This window comes from Esox lucius, chromosome 2 (genome assembly GCF_011004845.1).
Source record: "Esox lucius isolate fEsoLuc1 chromosome 2, fEsoLuc1.pri, whole genome shotgun sequence".
In the NCBI taxonomy this organism is placed as follows: Eukaryota; Metazoa; Chordata; class Actinopteri; order Esociformes; family Esocidae; genus Esox; species Esox lucius.
In genome coordinates, this window is record NC_047570.1 from 20640812 (window position 1) to 20660600 (window position 19789).

General features: G+C 39.2%; 1 protein-coding gene across 1 annotated transcript in view; it reads right to left on the reverse strand.

Moving 5' to 3' along the window:
• The window catches only part of mettl15 (methyltransferase like 15), a 152432-nt gene that overhangs the window by 29331 nt on the left and 103312 nt on the right, over positions 1-19789 (reverse strand). The window contains exon 4 of the mRNA XM_010890490.4: positions 4887-5075. Coding sequence (XP_010888792.1) covers positions 4887-5075 — 189 coding nt within the window. The remainder of the gene's footprint in view (positions 1-4886; positions 5076-19789) is intronic.

Consider the following 19789-nt stretch of genomic DNA (forward strand, 5'->3'; position numbering starts at 1 on the left):
AAGACCTAGGACACGCTGGAGGGACTATGTCTCCCGGCTGGCCTGGGAACGCCTCTGTGTCCCCCCAGAAGAGCTGGAGGAAGTGTCTGGGGAGAGGGAAGTCTGGGCATCCCTGCTTAGACTGCTGGCCCCGGATAAGCGGAAGATGATGACATGACCATTTCTAGGGTTTACAAAGAATGGTGTGAAAAGGGAAAAACATCCAGTATGCAGCAGTCCTGTGGGTGAAAATGCCTTGTTGATGCTAGAGGTCAGAGGAGAATGGGCCGACTGATTCAAGCAGATAGAAGAGCAACTTTGACTGAAATAACCACTTGTTACAACCGAGGTATGCAGCAAAGCATTTGTGAAGCCACAACACGCACAACCTTGAGGCGGATGGGCTACAACAGCAGAAGACCCCACCGGGTACCACTCATCTCCACTGATGGAATTACATTAGCCTTAAATTCTCTTCAAGGTGAATGTGGGTTATGATCCTCTGTATTAAAATGTTTCTCGCTAAAATTGTATGTCTCGTTGGCAAAGTTGCTCCACTGATTCTCCCACAATACGATACGGGAGAGGCAGAGGTTTTTTCCCAATGGCAGAGCAGGTAGAATATAATTAACTCAAGATCCACAATCAGGTAAACGAGCAGGCAGACGTCGACATAGATACTTACAAACAAAGGAAATCCAGTTAATTTATCAAATACATGGAATAACACAGCGTCATCCTGCACAATTAAATTCTTGTGACATGGCACACGACATCTACGTAGTAAGAATTAAGATATAAATAAAGCAAAAAATATAGTAATAATAAAGTGTAAACAAGCAGCAATATAAAAAATCTAGGCGAAGCAACCTATCTTCACATAGCTTGTTGAGGTTAAAGTTCATGCTCACCTTGATGACATCACTGCCAAAGAACAGTCGCTGTGTATGGTGGCTAAAGGAAATAGTTTGCTAGTGCCAGTTTGAATTCAGCCAATTCCGCCGGCTGTTTCGTCAGTTTACAGTTTAAAAAAATCAATGCCACCACGACAGATTACTGAATGTAGTTTGAAGTATTTTGGAGTAGTTTTCCACTTGCAATGCAGCTTTGCAATAGAGGTACGGACCGTTTATTCATGAATTTGGACAATGCTAATAACACTAATTACAGACTGGGACAAAGCTGAATAATGGATTGTTTGAAAAACAAATTGGGAGAAAAATATGCATTTTGGATAAATTACCCCTTTAATTATTGGCTTAATTCTATAAATTGGTCCACATGGACTGCACAGACTGGATTCATAGCTAACCATGAGGTGTTTTTCCATCTAAGACGTCTTCAATATACAGTCTTCAAGTCTACCTAATGTGGCAGAGCGCTCGGCTTATAGTAACTCCTGTTTTACAGCTGTGTAATCTCTGCAGCTTAGGAATCCTACTGATTATACAATAGGAATTGGCATTTCTTCATGCAGAAACTAAATCATAGTCAATTTCACAAAACACTGTTAATGTCCACTGAGGCATAGACAGATTGATAGAATATGAACTCCAGGCCTTATGAGTGTACAATGTGCAGTAGCGTTGCAAGGTATTCCGAAACATCTGTATTTTTATTTAATACTAAAACACCCAAAATGGTTTGATAATTACCTTTCTGTGATGTTTGTTACCTGCACAAAAAAAATGCTCTATGCAAATAAAGTTATTCCCCTTTGGTTAACTAGCTTTAAACAGCTGTAAAAATAAATAAATAATACAAATAAATACAAATATATATTTTACAATTACTGAAATAGTAAAATGATTCCCTACATTTTGCTTTTCTAAGTCTTCATGTCATCCATGTGTTTGTTAAAAGGCACATTGATTTCTATGTATTTGCAGCGAATGGCGAAGCACCCTACTCATATAGAAGAGTTGTCATGCATAACCAAACTTAGGGCAATTGTGTTAAAGTGTTCATATTTGATCATGTTAATGTTAATCAGTTTATCACTTTCAATTTCAGATTTAGAACTACATCCTGCCTAAAAACAGTGGGGAGAACAAGAATTTGATACACTGCCGATTTTGCAGGTTTTCCCACTTACAAAGCATGTAGAAGTCTGTAATTGTAGGATTACAGACTTCTACATGTCACATTGTATGATTTTTAAGTAATTAATTTGCATTTTATTGCATGAAGTATTTGATACATCAGAAAAGCAGAACTTAATATTTGTTACAGAAACTTTTGTTTGCAATTACAGAGATATGCGTTTGCTGTAGTTCTTGACCAGGTTTGCACACACTACAGCAGGGATTTCTCCTCCTCCATACAGACCTTCTCCAGATCCTTCAGGTTTCAGGGCTGTTGCTGGGCAATATGGACTTTCAGCTCCCTCCAAAGATTTTCTATTGGGTTCAGGTCTGGAAACTGGCTAGGCCACTCCAGGACCTTGAGATGCTTCTCACGGAGCCACTCCTTAGTTGCCCTGGCTGTGTGTTTCGGGTTGTTGTCATGCTGGAAGACCCAGCCACGACCCATCTTCAATGCTCTTAGTGAGGGAAGGAGGTTGTTGGCCAAGATCTCGCGATACATGGCCCCATCCATCCTCCCCTCAATACGGTGCAGTCGTCCTGTCCCCTTTGCAGAAAAGCATGCCCAAAGAATGATGTTTCCACCTACATGTTTCACGGTTGGAATGGTGTTCTTGGGGATGTACTCATCCTTCTTTTTCCTCCAAACACGGCAAGTGGAGTTTAGACCAAAAAGCTCTATTTTTGTCTCATCAGACCACATGACCTTCTCCCATTCCTCCTCTGGATCATCCAGATGGTCATTGGCAAACTTCAGACGGGCCTGGACATGCGCTGGCTTGAGCAGGGGGACCTTGCATGCGCTGCAGGATTTTAATCAATGACGGCGTAGTGTGTTACTAATGGTTTTCTTTGAGACTGTGGTCCCAGCTCTCTTCAGGTCATTGACAAGGCCCTGCCGTGTAGTTCTGGGCTGATCCCTCACCTTCCTCATGATCATTGATGCCCCACAAGGTGAGATCTTGCATGGAGCCCCAGACCGAGGGAGATTGACCGTCATTTTGAACTACTTCCATTTTCTAATAATTGCGCCAACAGTTGTTGCCTTCTCACCAAGCTTTTTGCCTATTGTCCTGTAGCCCATCCCAGCCTTGTGCAGGTCTACAATTTTATCCCTGATGTCCTTACACAGCTATCTGGTCTTGGCCATTGTGGAGAGGTTGGAGTCTGTTTGATTGAGTGTGTGGACAGGTGTCTTTCATACAGGTAATGAGTTCAAACAGGTGCAGTTAATACAGGTAATGAGTGCAGAACAGGAGGGCTTCTTAAAGAAAAACTAACAGGTCTGTGAGAGCCGGAATTCTTACTGGTTAGTAGGTGATCAAATACTTATGTCATGAAATAAAATGCAAATTAATTATTTAAAAATCATGTAATGTGATTTTCTGGATTTTTGTTTTAGACTCCGTCTCTCACAGTTGAAGTGTACCTATGATAAAAATTACAAACCTCTACATACTTTGTAAGTAGGAAAACCTGCAAAATCGGCAGTGTATCAAATACTTGTTCTCCCCACTGTACATACATTTATTTGGTAAACTTTTTCCTTTTTCAAAAATGGACTAATGTTACACATCTTGTTGATAAAATCAAAGAGTACAGACATAGCAAATCAAATACATTAATTTTGCTCAAGATGTTATTCTACCATACCGTACACATACCTTCAATATCAGAAAAGTTGTATTGTGCTCCTGTACATAATATTGGTTGGTAGACTACCACAAGCATTGCTATTCAAAAGTGAAATAAATATTTATATCCTAGAGGTAGACAAAAACATTCATAAAAACAAGAAACCAGGCAAGCCTAGTTCAGTTGGCCCGGCAATGAAAAGAGATTGTTGTTGCCCTCCCTGGAGGCAAATCTGGGTCTCCCACGTGAGAGGCTGTGTCTAACGACCATGCCATAGAGACTGCCAGGTGTCGGTATAGCCTCTTGACATTATATTATTGAGTCACACAGTAACATCACGCAGTTTGAATATTTAGCTAGACATCATTAATCATTGTTAGGCTGTCACAGTCAAAACACCATTAAGCATTAGGCTTGCTATAACGTAGCTACAGAAGGTTGTAGCCAGCAAAGTTTTTGTCTGACGTGAACAGATCCTAAGACATAATGTGTTTTGACAGTGACAGGAGTCGAACGCGGGACCTGTTGTTACGTAGTCCATGTCTCTAATCACTACACTATATAACAAGGGGTAGACAGTTAGTCAGTAAGTAAGTAAGAAAGAAAGAAAGGAGACATTCTTACAGACCAAATTGTATGCTAGAATATTCTTCAGGTTTGTTTTTACCGTGGTTTGTGAAACTAATTTTTATGCTATAATAATAGTACAATTATTAGTGTGTTACTAGATAATGACACAAACTATTTTGTTTGTATGTTATCATGGGCAGGATCTAACAATTTTTCATTAGATTTATTATTTTTATGACATTAATGCAGTGGTATTATTTTGAGTATTGTTTTGTGACAACCCTTATGTGAATATATAAACCTTCTGGAATAAATTAATTTCATGCCAGCAACAGAAAAACAGTACAACATACAATTTCCACCACACATTTATATTAAAATGAAATTTCCCAGTGCGCAGTGGGAATGTGATTCCATACTTGGGTGGGGGGAGACAGGACTTAATATGGGTTGTGGAATACAAATACAGAATGTTTCCTATATTAACAGCAACATGGGCTGACAAAAAGGCCTATATCTTCACCACACACTGAGGATACACCTTCACTGTATTACAATACTGGACATGTAACAGTGCTTTATAATACTATCACTAGAGGTGACTATTTGTGGCCTCACCTTTCAGCATCCATTTTCATGTCAAGAGGGCCATCCTTACTAAGGGAGAAACCTCTCTTGGGACAGTCCATCTGCATGGAGGAGCAGCCAGCATCCAGAAGAACAGCATCTACGTTAACTGGCAACTTCCAATGAGACAGCAGAGTTCCCAGCTCACTGAAACGCCCTAGCAGCGGGTGCACCTGGCCACTGTGGAAGGGAAGGAGGAAACAAGTTAATCTCATTAATAACCACTACACCCCGGGTTCAATATAGTTGTGACGAGGAGGCTAAAATGGGTGGCACCTACTGGCCTTGAATTGACTTTGCCAGAGATACTTTGCTGGAATAGTACCAACACCTATTATTATATTATTTGAATTTGAATTAACTTACAAAAGAAAAACAAGAAATTTCCTTGACCATTCAACAAATTAATGATCAATGAAACATAATACAGATGATATCTTCGACAATTCTAAAAATGTATCCCACGTTACTGTTTTTCATTAGGAGAAAAACAAAATATCAACCATCTTTGTATACATTTTTGTTTATTATTTAAGATTCAGCTTCTTATGTACAAACCCGATTCCAAAAAAGTTGGGACACTGTACAATTTTGAATAAAAACAGAATTCAATGATGTGGAAGTTTCAAATTTCAATATTTTATTCAGAATAAACACAGATGACATCAAATGTTTAAACTGAGAAAATGTATCACTTTAAGGGAAAAATAAGTTGATTTAAAAAAGTTGGGACAAGGCCATGTTTACCACTGTGTGGCATCCCTTCTTCTTTTTATAACAGACTGCAAACGTCTGGGGACTGAGGAGACAATTTGCTCAAGTTTATGAATAGGAATGTTGTCCAAATCTTGTCTAATACAGGCTTCTAGTTGCTCAACAGTCTTAGGTCTTCTTTGTCACACCTTCCTCTTTATGATGTGCCAAATGTTTTCTATGGGTGAAAGATCTGGACTGCAGGCTGGCCATTTCAGTACCCGGATCCTTCTTCTATGCAGCCATGTCATTGTAATTGATGCAGTATGTGGACTGGCATTGTCATGTTGGAAAATGCAAGGTCTTCCCTGAAAGAGACGACGTCTGGATGGGAGCATATGTTGTTCTAGAACTTGGATATAACTGTTAGCATTGATGGTGCCTTTCCAGATGTGCAGGCTGCCCATGCCACACGCACTCATGCAACCCCATACCATCAGAGATGCAGGCTTCTGAACTGAGCGCTGATGACAACTTGGGTTGTCCTTGTCCTCTTTAATCCGGATGACATGACGTCCCAGTTTTCCAAAATGAACTTATAATTTTGATTCGTCTGACCACAGAACACTTTACCACTTTTCCACAGTCCATTTTAAATTATCCTTGGCCCAGAGAAAACTCCTGCGCTTCTGGATCCTGTTTAGATACGGCTTTGTTTTTGACCTATAGTTTTAGCCGGCAACGGCGAATGGCACAGTGGATTGTGTTCACCGACAATGTTTTCTGGAAGTATTCCGGAGCCCATGTTGTGATTTCCATTACAGTATCATTCCTGTATGTGATGCAGTGTCGCCTGAGGGCCCGAAGATCACGGGCATCCAGTATGGTTTTCAGGCCTTGAACATTACGCACAGAGATTGTTCCAGATTCTCTGAATTATGCACTGTAGATGATGATAACTTCAAACTCTTTGCAATTTTTCTCTGAGAAACTCCTTTCTGATATTGCGGCACTATTTCTCGCCGCAGCATTGGGGGAATTGATGATCCCCTGCCCTTCTTGACTTCTGAGAGACACTGCCACTCTGAGAGGCTGTTTTTATACCCAATCATGTTGCCAATTGACATAATAAGTTGCAAATTGGTCCTCCAGCTGTTCCTTATCTGTACATTTAACTTTTCCGGCCTCTTATTGCTACCTGTCCCAACTTCTTTGGAATGTGTAGCTCTCATGAAATCCAAAATGAGCCAATATTTGGCATGACATTACAAAATGTCTCACTTTCAACATTCGATATGTTATCTATATTCTATTGTATATTCTTATATTATAAATATAAGTTTATGAGATTTGTAAATTATTCCATTCCTTTTTTACTCAATTTGTAGTGTCCCAACGTTTTTGGAATCGGGTTTGTAATTCATCAAATGTATTACACTAAATAATAATTCACAAAGCGAAATACAAACGTTGTCCTAGACTTTTGTACAAATTATTTGTTATTGAAAGATAATACAGAAGTGAGGAAGGGGAGGGGTTCACTACATGAAAGACTGCATGGACAAATAGTGCAACAATTTAAGAATAACGTTTCTCAGCGTAATATTGTAAAGAGTTTGGGGCTGTCATCACCTATGGTACATAATATCATTAAAAGATTCAAAGAATCCAGAGAAATCTCTATACAAGGGACAAGGCCAAAAACGGAGTCTGAATTTTATCGTTCATTTTAATCTGGCAGCAGAGTTCTACAATATCAATGACTGTGTTAATACGCAATTTTCTAGAACGACTTGCAATATTGTGAAAGAAAAGTCAGAGACTTAGCTTACTTGCCAATATTTCATTACGTTTTTTATTGTAACCATGTTATACAAGCAATATGGATTATTATATTTTTTTTTACCAGATGTTGTCTGAAGTGGTTACTAAGTACAGCATTCCTAGAATAACTTGAAGTAGCTTGCACTAAAATTCTTTGTGGAAGTCCAACACTGATAATAGTGAGCCGGCTAGCTAGCTTGTGCTTAGCCTAGCTTAGCTAACACTGCTAGCAGGAGCAGACTACAACCCCACACCACAATGCTGCTGATACAACAAAACATTTGGAAGAATATATCATCTCAAGCCAGGTGCATGAGCTTTAAGAGAAGCAGAAGGACTTTTACATGGCATTGTTACTCCAGCAAGAGAGCAACTTCAAAGGCTTCATAAAGCTTATCATGGAGTCTATGAATGCACAAATGGACTGTGTAGCCAAAGAGGAACAAGAACTGATGGTTCTGGACAAAGAACAGTGTATTCTGTTCTTTTACCCTTCTGCGTTGAAAAGGTTGCCTACAGTGTCCTTAGTTCTCTGGGGCAAGGCGAGGGGACAGCCTAGAAATAGATGGAACAAAGGGGACATCAGCGTAGGAATTTCACAGGGGCCATGACAGCCATTGCCGTGGTTGCCCTTCGCTCTGACTGTGATGTCCCGAAAATCCTTGTATGGCCTTTGTGCTACCGAGAAGTAAAGTTAGGTTTGACATTACTCCAATTGGCAGTGATTGTGGTGAAAGTTTAGAAAACAAGAATTACTTGCTCCGCGCACAAAAAAGTCAGTATATTTTTTTATTTAGGTCAAACTCATTAGCGCAGGTGATTGTGATGTTATAGGATGCTTTTGTGGTTAACCTTTGGGTAACTGAGGTAATGTTATGCCTCTGGCTAGCTAGGCATAACGTTACTTAACTGTCAATACCGCAGTCGGTTTGTTGTCGTCCTTGTGAACGCTCCCAACTAAAAAGTCTGAAATGAAACAGATACCAGAATCTATAAAAATGTTGAAGGGGAGTAGATGTAATTTCAAGGATTAAAACATGATCATTTAACTTTTTATGTGGAAAAAACATCAGTTATAATAAGTTATTATTCAAAATATGATATTTAAAAAGTTTGTATGTTTTAATGCCATGCATGTTTTTTTCCTATCAACAAGTCAAGTTGTTTATTTGTAAGCTCCAAATCCTTTTATTTCACTCAATGGCCTTTGTGCCCTGGCATGTGGCCTTTTGTTCTAAAATATGTTGTGTAACCGAAGGCCTTGCCTCTAAAATGATGGAATTCCAAGCCTGGGGCCTGTATTGTTGACATAAGACAGCTGTGAAGTATCTTACCACACCACTTTTTCTGTATCTGTACTGATGATTGTCCTGTGTTACTTTAGAAATTCTCCACAGTTACTTTGTGACTGTGTACTCTCTCCTTGCAAGAAATATAGCTGTTAATTGTGCAATAAAGTTTTCCTCTGTCTTACCTAACATTTTCGTACACTGTATGGACTTTTGAATTGCCATCATACCACTCAAGAAAAACCTTCTAAGGATTGTACTTCAATGAGAAAGATACATCCACAATCTGTGAGTGCATGCAGACGGTAGGAGGCAAGACAGAATACTTGGAGTGCCAATTGAGGAAAAACAATCTAGCATTTGACGGCATCCTGAAGAATAACAACAAAACATGGGTCAAATCTGTGAGCACAGTTTGTAAGCTGCTCTCTGAAAAATTACTGCTAACTCAAAAGGAAATGGAACGTGGACACAGGACTGGGAAACGGACTGGAGGTGAAACCAGGGACGATAGACCCAGGCCGATTGTCGCATAATTGTTGAGATACTAAGACAAGCTCATGGTTCTGGAGAAAGCCACTAAACTAACTGGAATCTATACAAACAAGGACTTCTGAGGCTGTCCGCTAAAGAAGAAAATAACTCTTGCCAGCTATGAAATCTGCGAGACTACGACATTGCCTACCTGAGGTATGACAAATTGGTAGTTTACCCTCCCTCTAAAAACCATCTCAGGAGGAGTGATAGAAACAACCATTTGGGTTCGTAACTAACCTGCTAATCTGGCATGTACAGTGGATATAAAAAGTCTACACACCCCTGTTAAAATGCTAGGTTTTTGTCATGTAAAAGAATGAGACAAAGATAAATCATGTCAGAACTTATTCTACTTTAAATGAGACCAATAATGTGAACAATTCAATTGAAAAACAAACTGAAATCTTCAAGGGGGAAAAATGAATACAATAACCTGGATGCATACGTGTGCACAAACAGCTGTCAGAATAAAAAAAAAATTATGTATTTAATTTTAACTGTCATTTCTCACCATTTATTAATTACAATGACACAGTTATCAGAAATTAACCAGTCATTGAGGAAGAAGGTGGATCCTCACTGGTAAAGCCAGCAGTTATTGCCACAGGAGCTCAGAAAAGAGGTGTGAAGTGTGCCCATAAGGCACATCTTCATTGAGAAACTGAAAGAGCAGAATAACAGATTAATCTGGCAGAGGAACAAATAACTCTTACCCAACTACAGCAAAACAAAGTTAGACTTGATATCCACCTCCTAAACGCAGGGCTTCAAAAAGCTGGTCTCTCCACAAATGAAAAACTTTGAACATTCTTTATTTTGTTAACTCTTGGACATCTAGGATTTTTATGATTTAAAACGTGTTCAAAATATACACAATGTGTCTGTGAATAATGCATATTTGTTTGTTTTTATTTATTTATTGGGGGTCAGATGAGGGGTCTGACTGAAAATAAATTGAAAAGGGAAGGGGATATTTGTATTATTTATTATGCTGTTTTCTGTCTCTTCAAATAAAAACACTTAGTGACCCCATGCTGGCTATTCTACCTGTCGTTCTTTAGCTTGTAGCCTACATTGTGATATGTAGCCCCATTCAGAGCACAGGTAATCCACATTTTGTAATCTTGAAATGTATGAATCTGGATCAGGGTGATCCAATCCAACGTTGCTTTGAAAAACTGCCACTGATCCAGATTAAACTGGGCCCAGGAGATCAGTGCCGATAACCAGCCCTATATTTCAACACATTAAACCAAGCAGGAAAATCCCAGTACAGGACATCGCCCTTCCACTGACTTTCAAATATTTAGTCTTAATCTCTGGCACTACACCCCAAGCCTCTAGCTACAATTACAATTGCTTGAGAGACAGCATGAGGTTTACTGCCTATGGAAACTCAATTGCTGGCAACAACAAAATCAATGCATCTCTGCTCACATTCCATTTGTAAAAAAGTTTACATTTCTTTTAAATGGCAGACTTTATAAGGAGGATAGAGTTCACTTAAATGACCAGGGACCGAAACTACATACAGGCGATAAATCCAACGTGCAAAATGGATAGGTGCCCAAGTCCAATTATGGTAAGATTAAAGTTCCTGCACTTATTACATTTAATACAGATTCTCTGTATTTGTTATTGGTATGTAGTAAACAGCTATGTATCAGCACACCTATAGTGGAAAACTTGTAAGGGACTTGCATTTATGAACCTGAATATATGAAGCCTACTGTCAAAGTTGAAATTCATTGAAGTCTGAGCCTTTCAGGTTATTTATGAGGATTCTAGACAGAAATTGCACTGGAGGGTTCAATTTGTACAGAGAACAGACTGAAGGTAAAGAAGACAGAGTAGTCATCTTTACAAAAAAGTAACTTCTTTCTTTCTCAAAACCTGAATGTATAAAGGGGAAAAGTCTTAAAAATAATCGGCATATGAAAAACAGACTTGCATCAACAAATAAGAAAAGTTTATGCAAGTCAAAGCTGATCAATCAATCAATCAAATGTATTTATAAAGCCCTTTTTACAACAGCAGTTGTCACAAAGTGCTTTACAGAGACACCCGGCCTTAAACCCCAAGGAGCAAACAACAGTAGTATTGAATTTCAGTGGCTAGGAAAAACTCCCGAATTTTAAGAAGAAACCTAGAGAGGACCCAGGCTCAGAGGGGTGACCAGTCCTCTTCTGGCTGTGCCGGGTGAGATATTAAGAGTCCAATTGGAATAATTAATAAATTTCTCTGGGCTAAATCCAGAGGCTATTTGATTTTAGACTAGGTCAGAAGTATGACCAGGTGGACAAGGACAGGGACAGCAACGGGCCCCACAAACCAGGTAATCCGCAGGTGTGGACCAGGACCTCAACTTTTAAACTGGAGGAAACTGAGAAAGTTAGAAGTGCATTCCTCATATCCCCCAGCACAATAATATAGCAGCGACACTGTGGCCCTACCTGGGGGATCAACAGGGATACACAGACTCTTATAATTGCTCGATGTACCAAAAGCACAGCTTTGAATATTTCCACTGAATCAGCACCTCTGTGACGCAGCCTCACCTAAAACCTCACAAAACTGAAATGCATGGAAGGGATGCCAAGACCAACACAAAAAACGCAACATGGTCTGATGAGTCTTTCACACTATTTCCTACATCTAGACGAGTTTAGGTTTGGAGAAAAGTAAAGCATGCCTTCAGCCCACAATGTCTGTTACCTACAGTAATGGAATGGGTAGCCATTACCAGGGCGTTGATTGCTGTCCAAGGAATAAAAGACCAATGTACAGGACCAGGAGCGCCAATAATCTAGGCTAAAAATTCAAGAGTAGATTTATGAACATCAGGATGTCACACCTTCCAAGTCCTCCTCAAACACCAGATTTGAACATTTATGCAAAGTTTTGAGCGCAGAGTGAAATGTAAATTTCCACCTCCTATATCCATCACAAAACTAGAGGGAGAAGGGTGTAATATCCCAGAACACAGTTCAGGATTTGTATGACATCATTCTAAGAATTGGTACTGTTTTGAACGCAAATGCTGGCCCTACTCCTTATTAGGTCCTTAATACCAATAGACTGTTAATGTGTCCCTTTATGTCGATTTTTAACACTTCAGACACCTTTAATCTCCACTGACTTAGGTGGATCAGATTTCAGTAATTCCTCACCTCACATTTGGAATGATTTGGTGCATCTATGGCAATTCTAAAGGATGATAGAGGAAAATGTCCATGAAGAATGTGACTAATTGTGTGTTCATTTTATTTTCTATTTGGGGAGTGCTCCACATACAGTGGGGAGAACAAGTATTTAATACACTGCTGATTTTTCAGGTTTTCCTACTTACAAACCATGTAGAGGTTTGTAATTTTTATCATAGCTACACTTCAACTGTGAGAGACGGAATCTAAAACAAAAATCCAGAAAATATTTGATCACCGGTTCCAGTTCTCACAGACCTGTTAGTTTTTGTTTAAGAAGCCCTCCTTGTTCTCCACACATTACCTGTATTAACTGCACCTGTTTGAACTCGTTACCTGTATAAAAGACACCTGTCCACACACTCAATCAAACAGACTCCAACCTCTCCACAATGGCTAAGACCAGAGAGCTGTGTAAGGACATCAGGGATAAAATTGTAGACCTGCACAAGGCTGGGATGGGTTACAGGACAATAGGCAAGCAGCTTGGTGAGAAGGCAACAACTGTTGGCGCAATTATTAGAACATGGAAGAAGTTCAAGATGATGGTCAATCTCCCTCGGTCTGGGGCTCCATGCAATATCTCACCTCGTGGGGCATCAATGATCATGAGGAAGGGGAGGGATCAGCCCAGAACTACACAGCCTGGACCTGGTCAATGACCTGCAGAGAGCTGGGACCACAGTCTCAAAGAAAACCATTAGTAACACACTATGCCGTCATGGATTAAAATCCTGCAGCACACGCAAAGTCTCCCTGCTCAAGCCAGTGCATGTCCAGGCCCGTCTGAAGTTTGCCAATGACCATCTGGATGATCCAGAGGAGGAATGGGAGAAGGTCATGTGGTCTGATGAGACAGAAATAGAGCTTTTTGGTCTAAACTCCACTCGCCGTGTTTGGAAGAAGAAAAAGGATGAGTACAACCCCAAGAACACCATCCCAACCATGAAGCATGGAGGTGGAAACATCATTCTTTAGGGATTATTTTCTACAAAGGTTTCTGTACCAAATATTAAGTTCTGCTTAAAAAAAGTACTGACTTCTACATGCTTTGTAAGTGGGAAAACCTGCAAAATCAGCAGTGTATCAAAAACTTGTTCTCCCCACTATACATGCAGTATTCCATTGAAAATCAACAGTTTCCAGCTACAACAGACATTTACAACATTAACAATATTCTTTTTTTGCATGATCAGTCAAAAATATTTGATAAATTGAAAAATTACAAGAGACATCTCACATTGTAATCCTTCCATGTCCTAGTGAGGTGTTTTTAGTACTTCCTGGTTAAACAGGGACACCTCCTCCACAAGGGTCTACAAAAAATTGCCTGTTTAAATATCACAATATAGTGTCACACCATATGATATGCATTTCTAGGACAAAATCTTTTTGATCAGAACTGACTTAAATTATTATGCATGAACTTTAAAAATGTATGACTCACAAATAAACATCTGTGTTATCATTCTGTACTTTATTGAGGGGAGTGTTATTTTTTTTCATTACTTTTATTCAAGTTTAAACTTTGTGAAACGTGCTTGGGACAGTATGAGCTTTTTCATGTTTGGTTGAACATTTTTGAAAAAGTGATGTATTGCATGAATGATCAGTGTGTGCACCCAAAGCAGCATCTTCTAAACAATATAAAATGTTTTGGACAAATATGAAATATGATTGTGTTTGACACTCGGAACCGCAAAAAGGCCATGTCCCATCAACCACCACTGCGCAATCATCACAGTATACCAACAAGTAAATTCAACTTCAGGGATATTAATCTGAGGCATAAGCAATTATGAAGCAATGTCACCTGTTTTTTTGGTGCAAATGAAAATGACAACAGGTGCACTGGAGAGGCAAATGCAAGACAACACACAAAAAGGCAATGGTTTGGCAGGTGGTGGCCACAGACAATTGCTCTCTCCTTATATTTCCTGACTGATTCTTCAGTAGTTTTGTGTTTTGTTAGTGTCCTTTTCACTACTGGTAGCATGAGGTGGTACCTGCAGCCCATTCTGGTTGCATAGGCTAGTCCAGCACCTCCAGGATGGCTGACTGTCCAGGAGCTCACTGATGCCCTGATCCAGGTCTGGGAGGAGATCCCCCAAGACTCCATATGCCATCTCATCAGGAGCATGCCCTGATGTTGTCAGGAGTGCATACTGGTACGTGGAGACCATACACACTTCTGACACGCATTATGAGTCGCCTTAAAGAAATTCACACAAATCGGAAGAGCCTGTGATATCAATTGTTTACTTTGATTTTCGGTGTGAGCTTGAATCCAGCCCTCAATTGGTTGGTGATTTTGATTTCCATTGACCATTGTTATGTAATTTTCTTGTCGACAAATTAAAGATTATGATAAAGATTTTGATCTTTAATATATAATTTTCATTGAGACTTTTTTCCCTTAATTCTTTAAGTGTTCTCTCATTTTTTTCCCCATTGGGGCAGACAAACTAGAACAGTGTTTACTTGCATATGTAGCACAATTTTTTGCTGGCTCAGTGGCCCATACTTTAAATCTCACTCTAATCACGGGAGTTATTCCAAAAGTATGGAAAGATATACACCAACAGTCGGTTCGTACTGTCAAAGTTATTTTGGATATGTAATCAGGATATATACCAGGTACAGCACTGTGCCTCCAACCACCCCACTTGTAAAAGATATTGCCAGAGCCTTAGATGCAAAGATAAATTGTGCTGCCTAGTTTATAGACCTGTCAAGGCCTTTGACACAGTTGATCACTCACTTTTCATTAGGAAGATCAACTGATGCCTGCATGTGGTTTCAGAACTATCTATGTTACACATAGGCGGAAATTCCGGGGGGACGGGGGGGACATGACCCCTCCTTCTAGGGCTAGACTATGATTTGTCCCTCCCAATATTTCACTGTAAGCATAAATATGTAATTTCAATAATATTAATATGACTCAATGAAAGCACCTGTGCTGATTATCGACACTTAATAACATGTTTTTAAGTTTAGAATGATTGCAATTTGACTCACAATGGTTTGACCCACTGCCCACACAGCCCTCAGCAGTTTCACATCGTACAGGTACACTCATGGGTGGAAATCTTACACAGTTGGTCAATGATGGTTGGCTTTCAGTAAGTAGTTCAAACAAAGGATTTTAGACATTTCTTTACTTCTATCACTCAACAAAATAAGAAACATTTATAACCATCACAGGCCTTGATTTTTGCGACAATGAATTACAGGTCACACTGTTAGCTAGCGGTTAGCTGACATTTGCTAGCAAGCCACAGAATCCTCAACCACTGTTTTGCAGCTGTTAGAATTTGAGTCAATGAGAGAAGAGTGTTGCTTATAAAGAAATTGATACAGTATCTATCAACATAGGTGCCGATAGTGATGGCCATTCAATGCATCATTACCGTTCTTTTAGCAGCAGGATATTATGCTAGCAGCGCTAACTCAGATTTTCTATTTCAAAATAATGCTATTCTTGTCGGTTCTTTTTCAAAGACTAGATTGTTAACTATATTGCTTTATACATTTCAACGATGGCTTTATTGTGATAAAGAAAATGTGACTGCTGCCACCATAATATCCTGCTGCTAAAAGAGCTCTGGCAGTGCCCCTTCCTGTTCATCTTCGCACAAAGGAGCAGGTACTAGTCCTGCTGCTTGGTTGACGCCCTTCTACGGCCCTGTCCAGCTCTCCTCGTGTAACGGCCCATCTTCTCCATGCTCTTGAAATTGTACAGGAAGACACAACAAACCTTCCTAGTGATGGCACGTTTGGATGAGCCATCCTGGAGGTGCTGGACAACCTATGCTTTCACTTCCATTGTAGCCCAGAAAGAGACTGGAGAAAAAATAGAAAAAAATAAAAATTTAAATAATTGGTGAAAGAAATGTCACTACGAACTAGGATTATGATAGATTATCTAGATAGAAAAGCTTTTACAGTGGAAACTGTTAATCTTTGCCTTTTCAGAGAATCGCATGATGTGTTGTTCTGAGTGAAACGCTATTTTATTGCTTCGGGGGGTCATAGTCTGACGAATGGCTTAGAATAAATTTTGTCATAACTTCACATAAAACATACACCTTGATAACAAGAAAGTTATGCCTGCTGCAAATGTGTTTCTCATTTTCTCTCATCAAATAAGTAAACAATTGCATCTGAATCACCAATGTATGCCACATATCACGTCCACCTATCACTTTCATTTAGCCAGACATCGTTTTGCTAAGAAAATCTCCTCAAAGTCTCTTATATTGTAGCACATACAAGTCCAATGCATTCAATTACCTTACAATATGAATGTACGTTTCATTGGAAGTGAATGTGCCTAGATAATGAAAACAAGTGGAATCGGAGCATTAACAACTATAATATGAACGTATGTTTCATTGGAAGTGAATGCGCATAGATAATGAGAACAACAGAAATCTCTCTGTTTAGATTCTCTCTGTAGGTTGCGCTCTGATAACCACAGGAATGTTTACATTGACCATTTGGCATGGGGGTTACTGTCTTGGAAACCTGATCTTTGCTAGGTAGACTCACCCTTCAATGTATATATCAGCTTGTAACCAACATTAGAGTGAGAAGAGATTGAGTGAGATGAGATTGAGGTTGTGTAAGGAAGACTAGGTCTGTAACATCATAAACAAGACTATCCAGTGCTGCAATATATAATTGAATTACTCTCTCCCTTGACAACCGGGTATGTGATAATTATTTCAAACACTATACGAGACGGCTGATTTCTAACAACCTCAAATGTCGGTTAATTCAGAGGTAACATGCAACTGTTTTCAAATAAAATTTCATAGATTGTTTTACATTTTGATATGGAGTTGTTGGACCTATGTAGCTTTCCCCTAAAAATAATGGAAAATGACTTGAGATTACAATGAATGTGCCTACACTGTTACTCTTTATAAAAGCGAATTCTGCAAAATATACTTCAAGTATTTTTAGAAACAAAGACGTTTGTGGACAAATCTCACTGAGAACCTCTCGGTGTTACTCTCGACCCTGACGTCTTCTTTGATGAACATAAAATATACACTGAACAAAATTATAAATGCAGGCCGGTTGGATGTACTGCCAAATTCTCTGAAATGCCTTTGGAGACAGCTTATGGTAGGGAAATGAACATTCAATTCACAGGCAAACAGCTCTGGTGGATATTCCTGCAGTCAGCATGCCAATTGCACGCTCCCTCAAAACTTGCGACATCTGTGGCATTGTGCTGTGTGATGAAACTGCACATTTTAGAGTGGCCTTTTATGGTTGCCTGCCTAAGGCACACCTGTGCAACAATCATGCTCTCTAATCAGCATCTTGTTATGCCACACCTTTGAGGTGGATGGATTATCTCGGCAAAGGAGAAGTGCTCACTAAAACAGATTTAGACAGATATGTGAACAATATTTGAGAGAAATAGGTATTTTGTGTACATATAGAAAGTCTTAGATCTTTGAGTTCAGCTCATGATAAATGGGGGCAAAAACAAAAGTGTTGCATTAATAATTTTGTTCAGTGTATCTCAAGAGTTGCTTATTTCAAGAGTAGCAAAAATTTGAAATGTTTTATCAAAAACTGATGCAGAAAAACTAATCCATGCTTTTGTTACTTCTAGATTAGATTACTGCAAAGCACTTTTTTTAAGTTATCCTGATAAATCATTAAATAAACTTCAATTAGTGCTGAACATGGCTGCTAGAATCCTAACTAGAACTAAAATATGTGAACACATTACTCCAGTACTAGCCTCTTAACACTGGCCGCATGTTAGGGTTAGGGCTGATTTTAAGGTTTTATTGTTAACCTACAAAGAATTACATGGACTTGCTCCTACTTACCTCGCTGAAATGATCCAAGTGTATATACCTACACGTAACCTTAGATGACAGGATGCAGGCCTTCTAATTGTACCTCGAATTTTTAAACAAAAAGGTCTCTCTTAGGTCCATAGATGCAGTAATGTGAAGATGTGAACAATTGCTGCTATAGGAGTAGATTTTGAAGCCCTTTGTACATATACAGTGTTTGCCTAATGGGTCCTAATGGTCAAGTTGGATTATAATGATTAACAGTCTCTCATTAATATGCTTATATGTACAAAACCAAACCCACTTGAAGGTTTATTGGTCAATAACGACCCAATTTTTTTGACATACTAGCTTGGTTTATACATCTTTTACAGACCTTGGTCTACAGAAGCCAAATATCAAAGGACATGATCAGACAGTGCTATAGGAGTATCGAATTAAGCTTTTGTCGGAAAGTCCATTATGGCGGACTTCATGAGTCCCATCGGTAAAAATGTTCCTTGTGTGGTGTTGGACATATAGAACAAGTTTCATGAAACTAAGACATGGCGTGAGCGTGGTAAGCTTGCAAAGTGCCATCATAAGTCCAATTTGCATGCCATTGCACCAGAAGTCGTGGCCCTTGGCCCTGTATTACCATGCAAATATCTGCTTTTTTGGACTTAAAAATACAGGCGAACTGCTGAAACATTAGTGAACTGCTGAAACACTAATGACACCATTCAGAATCAGGTGACACAATGACATAACCAAATTCAGTCACGTCTGCGTGATTTAGAGATACATAATACAATGACCCAGTAAATCTTGGGGGGGGGGAATTCTGGTAATGCAGATTACCATAATAATTTATATCAACTGATTGGCCAGATACTGCTGAATATAGAATTACTGTGACAAGGGAATAATGTGACACATGAAGACATGACCAAATTCAGTCACAATGCTGTTATATTGGATATGTCTATAAAAAACGATGCATAACACAAAAATCAAGTTACCAATTTCAGATCCTGCTGTACTTTGTGTTAAGTTAACTTATGCTAATTAAGGGTTTTTGCCCAATTAATGTACATATAACACACCCCACAGGCAATGGGACAACAGAAGCAAAACTATATATGTAATCAAGTATTTCAAGGTATGAAAGCTTAGTTGAATATGTTTTTATAAAATAAAAATGCTGGTCTGAATATGTAGCCAATGCTGTCCCCACTGATCATACAGCATACAGCCTTGCTTTCATATGTCCATTTGCTTGGGTAGGGTGAGATGAACTGGGTCACCATGCGTAACTGAACAATTGTCAAAACTCCATCAAAGGTCCCAATGCCAAATACTTGAAATGACAGAGGGACTTACATTAATTTCCATTAAACGTGGGGAGCAAAATGAGTTTGCAAATGCGTCTAGGCTCAATAAACCCACCATATGGTTGTTTGGAAATAGCTTGGACTTGTTTGGTCGATTCATGGTTCTGAACATACAACTCTGGAAAAAATGTATAGACCACTCCTAAT